General features: G+C 42.8%; 1 protein-coding gene across 2 annotated transcripts in view; it reads right to left on the reverse strand.

The window, feature by feature from the left end:
- Positions 1–7,274: 7,274 nt before the first annotated feature.
- The window catches only part of EEF2K (eukaryotic elongation factor 2 kinase), a 67,086-nt gene continuing 64,796 nt past the window's right edge, over positions 7,275–9,564 (reverse strand). For both annotated transcript variants that reach the window (XM_008061768.1, XM_008061769.1), the window contains one exon: positions 7,275–8,045. In XM_008061768.1, coding sequence (XP_008059959.1) covers positions 7,936–8,045 — 110 coding nt within the window. In that variant the 3' untranslated portion in view covers positions 7,275–7,935. The remainder of the gene's footprint in view (positions 8,046–9,564) is intronic.

Raw genomic sequence — 9,564 nt, forward strand, 5'->3', positions numbered from 1 at the left:
CACACCCATAGTCCCAACTACTCCAGAGGCTGAGGTGGGAGGATCACTTGATCCCAGGAGGTCAAGCCTGCAGTGAGCCATGATCACATCATTACACTCCAGCCTGAGCAACAGAGTGAAACCCTATCTCTAAAAACAAATAAACAAAACTGTTGGGAGCCGGCCACAGAGGCCCACTGAGTGTTAGGGATCAGGGAGGGCCATGGACCCCGAGACCACTAGGATGTGTTCGGGAGCTGTTGACCCCATTTTCCTCCTCCTTTTACCATGTAGCGCAAGTAACCTAAAGGAACTCTGCTGACCTAAGCTGAAGGCTCTGTGACTGTGACAGGCATGGCTCACTCTAGAAACTCATTGTTCCTGTTTCCCATGAACTGCGGTTTCGGCTTAGGTATTAGGTATAATTCAAATGCAGGTCACATTTGGGAGCCTTTTATACGGTACAAGCTTCTTTATAAGATTTAAAAGTATATTTGTAGAATTAGTATATACTTATGGAGAGCTGTTTTCAGCTTTAGATGGTATAGATGATTATCTAGAGTTACCAGAAATGGCCCAGCACGAACTTTGGGCTGGGCCACATTCCTGAGGGCCCAGCGCGTACTTTGGACTGGGCTGCATTCTTTTAGACTGGCTTTAGCTACAGTTAGTGTAGGGTTTTCTACTTATTATAGAAATTGAATTTATTTATTCATAGAAAGTATTGTAGAATAGGTCACGCTAACGTCAGGGAATCATGTTAGCTCAAGCATGATCAATCATGATATTTTGAGGTTTAATAAGAATACAGTTAACTTTAGAAATTTCATTGTTCCCATTTTCTACTATTGTGGTTTTGGCCTTAGTACATTTACAGTTTGTATTTGGGTTTTATTTTTAGAAGCTTTATTGCTGATGATCAGCTTTATATATTAGGATTAGGAATTAGAAACTTTTATAGAAATTAGGATAGATATATAGGATTTTAGAATAGCCATTTTTTAAAGAGATTGTAATTGATTGTTCCAAGAAGTGGCCCACTGTGAACCTTGGACTAGGGCACATCCTAAAGAGCCCAGCGTGATCTTTGGACTGGGCCACATTCTTTAATAACTGGTTTAAGCTATAATTAAGAGCTTCCATAGCAATTGTGTAAGTACTATTAGCAAAGAATAGAAAGGTAATGAGATTTAAGTTAGTCATCATGGGTGTTGTATACGCATGAGCTTTAGAAGTTATTGATTATTAGAACATCATGATGCTAGTAGGGATTGTTGCATTGCTTTTGAGGAACATTAACTAGCATAGGGAACAATAAGATAATTTTGGGGTTTGTCCTTCCTCATACCTGAGAAAATATCTGGTGGGTGGGGGACACCCCTCCTGCACCTGGCTTTGTGTTCACGTGAAAGACTTGTGAGATTGTCTGTGTAAAATCTGGGGATAAATACCCGCTGTAACTTCCAATAAATGGCTTCTGCACTAGACAGAGTCCAGTCTCTTTCTTTCTCCCCCAATCTCTTTCTTTCTTTTAATATCCATCCCTACAGAATCGCCGACACTGCCACACCTTCCAAGGGACCCTCTATATCTCTCTGCAAAGGCTGGCCCCCCGCACAAAACATAATCGTGCATCTTAAGATTGATGATGTCTTATACTCACAAAAATATGGTAGTGGATACTCAATACATTAGTTACTATAATGGTTTTTAATTTAGCAAACTTAATTTTGTATTTTTAATTTAGTAAATATAAATTCTTATTTTAATTTAATAATTTTATCAAAGTTGTACATGGGCGACAGAGTGAGACTCCAACTCAAAAAAAAAAAAAAACCCTTCCTATTATTGTTGTGAGGATTTAGGAAGAAGTGTTCAGTTTACCATGCATAGTTATGCTAATGTTCAATTTCTTTTCATTTTTAATTTTTATTTTTTTTTGAGTTAGAGTCTCATTCTGTCACTCAGACTGGAATGCAGTGGCCACTTCTGGCCACCGCAGTCTCGCCTGCTGGGCTCCGGCAATCTTTCCGCCTCAGCCTTCTGAGTAGCTGGAACTATAGGCACGCGCTACCACACCCGGCTAATTTTTTATTTATTTTAGAGATGAGGGCTCACCAAGTTGCCCAGGCGGGTCTCAAACCCGCAGGCTCAGGCAATCCACACACCTCGGCCTCCCAAAGCTCTGGGATTACAGGCTGAGCCACCGAGCCCGGCCCAATTTCTTTTCTTTTATTTATTTTCATTTTAGAGACAGAGTCTCACTCAGGCTGGAGTGCAGTGGCTCAATCATAGCTTACTGCAGCCTTGACTCCCGGGCTCAAGTGATCCTCCCACCTCCGCTTCCCAAGTAGCTAGGACTATAGGTGTGTGCTACCATGTCCAGGTAATTTTACTTATTTATACTTTGTAGAGACACTCTTGCTATATTGCTTAGGCTGGTCTTGAACTCCTGGGCTTAAGCAATCCCCCTACCTCAGCCTCCCAAAGTGCTGGGATTACAGGCTTAAGCCAACCACGTCTGGCTTAATTTCTTATAATTAAAAAATGATTAGCTTGAAACCAAATGATCATACTAGTAACAAGATTTTCTTATGTTTTGGATCAAAAAAGCACTTTACCATGCATTATCTTCTCTGAAGCCGAAGATAACCCTGTAATGGTAAAAAATTCTTTATGTTTTATAGATGAGCAAATAAGGAAATGAGAGGTTTCCATACTTTATCTAAAGCAAATTAACAGCATATGAGCAATATCTGTAAGGCTTTTAAAAATTATTAGAATTTATTACAAATGTCAAAAATCAGGAGGGCTCATAAAAATCCAATTTCCAGCAATTCTTGAAAAATTGGAAAATGGCGCAATATTGGACCCATACTATCCATGGTGACAATTGTTAGAAGTTGAATCGTGGCCCTTTTCAGGTAGTACATGAACGCTCTGGTCTACTCCAGCCTTTAGCCAGCTACTTCACCTTATTATTATTATTATTCATTTATTTTTGGAGTTGGAGTCTCACTCTGTCACTCAGGCTGGAGTACAGTGGCACACTCACGGCCACTACAGCCTGGACCTGCTGGGCTCAGGTGAACTTTCTGCCTTTCAAGTAGCAGGAACCACAGGTGTGCACCACCACATGCAGCTAAGTTTTTGATTTATGGTGGAGATGAGGTCTCACCAAGTTGCCTAGGCTGGTCTCGAACCCGTGGGTTCAGGCATTCCTCTCACCTTGGCCTCCCAAAGTGCTGGAATAATAGGCATGAGCCCAGCCTAGTATTATTTTTAACCAGAAGACATTTGAATGTGAAACAGGAAAGAAAACACTTTATTTAGAAAGACGAAATGGAACTAACTACATATGCCAAAATAAATCTGTAACAAAAGCCACTTCTCTGGGCCCCACCTTGCAAAGGTACAATGGTTCCCTTAGAGACTAGAAACACAAGTAAGAGGCATAAATCCACACTGAGAATATGCTTATTTTGTCTCCTTTTCCCCCAAAATAAGCTGCATATATTTCTGTAAACACTTGTTGATTTGTAAAACGTGTCTAGTACTGCAGACAACTGTGCTGGGATGAAAGGAAATAAAGTCACTAAGACAGCAGCAAGAGCAGTTTACCTGGTTTGGTGCTTCAAGGTTGCATCAGATGATAAATTCCCACAGTGCCTCAGGTGAGGGGGAGAACAGAGCTATTCAGAAGCACTGGGGCTTGGGAGTTTTTTCTCTTCTTTCTTACATCCAAAAAGTCATTCATTCATGCATGTGGCCATTTTTTCTCTTACCAATAACAAATCTGAAAGGGTCAATAAACTCCAGTTTAAGTTTAAATTTTACTACCAGGATCCTCTCAATAATAGCAGATCTCAAACCCTAGTCCATTTTAGTGCCTAGCTACAGCATCACTGTGAAAGTATCTACCTGGCAGAACCTTGGCTTCTCCATCTGTGAAATGACAGTACAGTGGTGATCCTGGCTCTGCTAATCTCCTGGACTTTCAGCTGCTTCTTGCATTTGAAAACAGTCTCTGATGTCTTCCCAGTTGGGCTGGAGTGTCCTGGGTTTTTTGTTTTTGTTTTTTGACGGCTTTAGAAGGCACAAAACTAGGTTTTGAAGGTGGAATAATTCCTTCTACTGGCTTAGAAGGATCTCAACATATTGCAAGTAACTCTTTTACTTTCAAGGGTCCTTAAACCAGCATTTGTTTTGCTCTACATTCAGGCCATCTCAGCCTCCCTGGAGGAGAAGCCCACCAGCTACTGACATTAAGGCCACGTGAGTGGGTGGGGCGTGGAAATGCTGGGGTGATGGTTCAAGCTAACCCAATGAATCATTAAGTGGTTGGAAGAACCAGCCTCAAAGCGTGAGTGCATTGACTAGGGCTGGCCTACTCTGTACCAAGGTACTTTGTTTTTGAGCCCTGGAGGCCACAACTTTGAGATAACTCTTGCTCTCAGTGATGAATAAAGTACTCTCACTGGGCACAATGGCTCACACCTGTAATCCCAGCACTTTTGGAAGCAGAGGTCAGAGGATTGCCTGAGTCCAGAGGTTCAAGACCAGTCTGGGTAACTTGGTGAGACCTCATCTCTACAATAAATTAAAAAGATAGCCAGGTGTAGTGGTGAGTGCTTTGTAGTTCCAGCTACTTGGAAGGCTGAGGCGGAGGGATTGCCTGGGCCCAGCAGGTCGAGGCTGCATTAGCTGTGAGCATGCCACTGCACTCCAGCCTGGGTGACACAGTGAGATTCTGACTCAATAACAGTAGCCAGGCATGGTGGCTCAAGCCTGTAATCCCAGCACTTTGGGAGGCAGAGGCAAGAAGACTGCCTGAGCTCAGGGGTTTGAGACCAGCCTGAGCAACATGGCAAGACCTCGTCTCTACAATACATCAAAAAAATTAGCCAGGTATAGTGGCACATGCCTGTGGCTCCAGCTACTTGGAAGGCTGAGGCGGAAGGATCACCTGAGCCCAGTAGGTAGAGGCAATGGTGGCTATGAGCGTGCCACTGTACTCAAGCCTGGGAGACAGAGTGAGATTCTGACTCAAAATAATAATAATAATAATAATAATAATAATAATAATAAAGTCATCTCAGTCAAGGGTTAGAAGAGGTTGACAAACTGCAGTTCAAGAGGGCCACCTATTTTTGTAAATAAAGTCACACTCATTTATTTACATATTGCCTATGGCTTTTTTTTTTTGGAGTCAGGGTCTCATTTTGTCACCCAGGCTGGAGTGCAGTGGCAGGATTACAGCTCACTACAACCTCAAACTCCTGAACTGAAGTGATCCTACCTCCTTAGCCTCCCACGTACCTTGGGGCTACAGGTATGTGGCAACACGTGCTTATGGCTGTTTTTGTGCTCCAACAGCAGTGTTGGATAGTTGCAACAGAAACCATATGGTATGCAAAGCCTAAAATCTCTGCTATCTGGCCCTTTACAAATAAGTTCCTGCTACAGAAGAGATGTCATATGACTAAGAAATTAGATGGGCAATCAGGGACATAAACTATTTACATAATAAAACCTCAGATACAGAGGAGGCTGGTTTAATTAACAACAAAAAGCATGAATTACATGAGGCTTGATTATTTTGGAGAGAGAAATCGTGATAAAATTGCTTCTTACATTTGTTTTTTTTTTTTGAGTTGGAGTCTCACTCTGTCGCTCAGACTGGAGTGCAGTGGCCACTCCCGGCCACCGCAGCCTCCACCTGCTGAGCTCCAGTGATCCTTCCACTCAGCCTTCCAAGTAGCCAGGACCACAGTTGTGTGCTACCACGCCTGGCTACTTTTTGATTTATTGTAGAGATGAGGTCTCGCCAAATTGCCCAGGTGGGTCTTGAACCCTCGGGCTCAGGCAATCCACTCACCTTGGCCTTAGAGATGGGGTCTTGCTCTGTCACCCAGGCTGGATGGAGTACATTAGAATAACCATAGCTCCCTGCAGTCTTGAACTTCTGGGCTCAAGTGATCCTCCCACTTCAGCCTCTCAAGTAACTGGGATCACAGGTGCACACCACCATGCCTAGCTAAATTCCTTACATTTAACATACGCAATTTAACTGTATGTACTGGTTTAAAACACACTCACATACACACACACACACACACACACACACACACACACACAAGCTGACTACTGATTGGGTACAAATGGCATAAAAATAATCAGTTTCAACTTCTAAAGGAAAACTGGCTGTGATGAGTCCATATATAAAACCCAGGAACACTGTCATTTATGGGTGATCTAAGGGATTTTTCAAGGGTAATTCTGACTCTGCTTGATTTTTCCTTCAAGTGTACATGGGAATATGGAGCCTAATGCTTGCACAGGTACATGACTACACAGAACTCAATACTAAAGTGTTGAAGGATGTGTTTTAATAAACAGATAAGAATGGTTTGTATGTGACACTCTGCTTTTTTTTATGTTTTTATTTTTAAACAAAGGAAGAAAGGCTGCTTTAGCATTTGGAATTGATCAAAGTAGTCTTTTTTTTTTTTTTTTTTTTAAGTTCGTGTCTCACTCTGACACCCAGGCTGGACTGCAGTGGTCTGATCATGGCTTACCGCAGTCTCAACCACCTGGGCTCAGGTGATTCTTCCACCTTGGCCTCCTATGTAACTGGGACTACAGGCACCATGCCACCATGCCCAGCTAATTTATTTTTTTATTTTTTGTAGAGATGAGGTCTTGCTATGTTGCCTGGGCTGGTCTCTAACTCCTGGGCTCAAGAAATCCTCCCATCTCAGCCTCCCAAAGTGCTGGGATTTCATGGGTGAGCCACCATGCCCGGCCAAAGCAGTCTGCTTTCTTTGCTATTTGAAACACCAAATGTCATCCTAATATGGAATCTGAACTCTGTTGAAAGGAAAAGCTCATTAAATAAAGATAACTATAGTCTGGCCCTGGGGAAACTACTGGAATTAATGAGTGTTTACAGTTCTTGACCTCTCATTCTTAAACATCTTAGATAAAATCTCAAGGGACTGCTGCTGAAAGCATCTTGCTGCAGACTACAGGAAAATCAACCCAGCTTCAAGCAGAAAATGCCTAGGACCCGGGCTGCAGAGCAGACGCTACACAAGAACATCCAGATGCTAAGAAAACGCTGAGGAATACTGTACAAGGGACACTTCAGTCATGTTGTGGATGCTGCCACTGAGATGCAGAGCACATGTCTGCTTGAAGGAAGCACTATCCTTACACATAAAAGCTTTGAGGCGCTCCCTCTTCCACACTAGCTGATGTTGGAGTCAGAGGTAGTAAATGTGTGCATACAAAAAAAAAATCAAACTGTTTTATAAAGCCCACTGTAAAACGCATGCTTACAAAATGGAATTGGGCTAGTCTGCTAGAGAGAATCAGCAGCCTTGGAGGAGAAAATTGAACTACAAGTTTAGAATGCATTCAGTGTGCCCCTCCCCACGGCAGAAGGGGGCCTGGAGACGGTGCCATCCCATATCCTCTGAAAAATGCCATGCACACTTCCAAATGCTCTGAGAAAGAAGACTTTGGGCTAAGTCACCACAATATGCACCCATGGAAAGTTACGTGCAGCACTACATTCCCCGGCCCGACGCATAAAACACAGGGCTCCATGGGCCCGAGATTTCAGCCATCCTGAAATGTCCGTCCAAAGCAAAAAGCACTTTCTTATATCTCGTGACAAAAAATGAAATAAAAATTAAGAGAGAGCCTAAAAATGACATGTTGGTTCATTGGGCTGCTTTTCCAACTCCCACTCTCCCCATATACTGCCCTAAGGGACAGTTGTACAGTCTCTGATGGTTAGCATAGTAGCAAAGACATTTTCAAGAGTCAAAAAATAAAATATAAAAATTGATTTAAAACATACTAAAAATGATTTTCCTTCCTAAGCTAAGTCTCCCCCCCTTCCTCTCAGCCCTTTTGTTTGGGACTAGCTGGCAGTGATTTTCCGGCAAGTCATTCCTCCATTTGGGCCCAGGCCTCTTCTGCCTTCTGGTAGTACTGGTTGGCCAGCCGGCCCTTCATGGCTTCCATCGCTGCCTCTGCTGCCTGGGTGTACAAGTCTCCTGAAAAAGAGCACAATGGACCACAGAGAGGTGAACCACTTGTTGATTTTGCCAACACATTGTCCCCCACCCTTCCCAGAAAGCACCCTGAGGTTTCTTAAGAATCCAAATGACTTTTTTGGCCCCCTCCCACCAGGTGTTCTGGGTGGGGCTCTAAGGGTGGGCATGTGATCAAGCCTGGTCAATCAGAGCATTCCTCTAATTCTCCACTAAGTCACACAGACTGGTCCAGACTAAGACATGGCCAGTCAGTAACCACAGGGGTTGGTTTAGGGATGGGTAGGTGATTCAATCTGACCAATGAGAATCAGGCTGAGGACTTTTGCAGAGCCAATTGGGATGTAGGAAACTAGAAGACATAAAGACTACAAACAGCTTCATGTTAGCTCAGGACAGGTTTTGCCAAGTGAATTTGCACAAAACTTACAAAACCATGTTTTGGTTTCAGAGGTTTTTGGATTTATAAATTTCAAATAGATTACACACTTGCAATATTCCTTGCTAATATTTTATACAACTTTAAAAAAAACTTTTAAAACTTAGCCTCATCCTATACCTGTGAAATCAGGAACTTTAATACATTTATTATGTATATTACAGGTTGAAGGTCTGAGTGCCTTCCTAGTCCCTCCACCCACAAGTTCATATGTTGAAGCCCTAATCCATATTGTGACTATGTTGGAGATAGGGCCTATGTCTTCATTCATTTTACATTGCTATAACAGAATGACTGTTCAGAATGAACAGAAATTTATGTGGATCACAATTCTGGAGGCGGGAAAGTTCATGAGCCCGGTACCAGCTCTGGCAAAAGTCTTCATGCCGTGTCACCCCATGGCAGAAGGCGGAAGGGCAAAAGAGGTCTAGGGAAAGCAAGCAAGCGGGGGCCAAACTTGCTTTCATAACAAAGCCGCTCTTGTGATGACCGACTACTCCCACAATAACAACATTAATCACCTCTTAACAATCCCACCTTCTAATACTGTCATAATGGCAATTACATTTCAGCATGAGTTTTGGAGGGAACATTCAAACCATAGCATCCTATGAGGAGGTAAATCAAGGTTAAATTGAGGTCATAAGGGTGAGGCCTAGTTGCACAGGGCTGGGGTCCTTATAAGAAGAAGAGCCAGCAGAACTCTCCTCTCTTGCTCCTGCTCTACTTGCAACCGGAAAAAAGGTCATGTGAGGACATAGTGAGAAGGTTGCTGTCTCTAAGCCAGAAACAGAAGGGACCAGTACCTTGATCTTGGCATTCCTAGCCTCCATAACTGTGAGAAATAAATTTGTGTTGCTTAAGCCACCTAGTCGATAGCCCTTTTTTATGGCAACCCAAGCAGATTAATACATTATGTAACAGAAAAATATATGTATAACTTGTCCATCAGCTGATGAACAAACAAAGTATGGTATATCTATACAATGAAATATTATTTGGCAATAAAAAGGAATGGAAGCCGGGCTCGGTGGCTCAGCCTGTAATCCTGCGCCTTTGGGAGGCTGAGGTGAGTGGATTGCC

Source organism: Carlito syrichta, unplaced genomic scaffold (assembly GCF_000164805.1).
Source record: "Carlito syrichta isolate Samal-C Ts95f unplaced genomic scaffold, Tarsius_syrichta-2.0.1 Scaffold305573, whole genome shotgun sequence".
Classification (NCBI taxonomy): domain Eukaryota; kingdom Metazoa; phylum Chordata; class Mammalia; order Primates; family Tarsiidae; genus Carlito; species Carlito syrichta.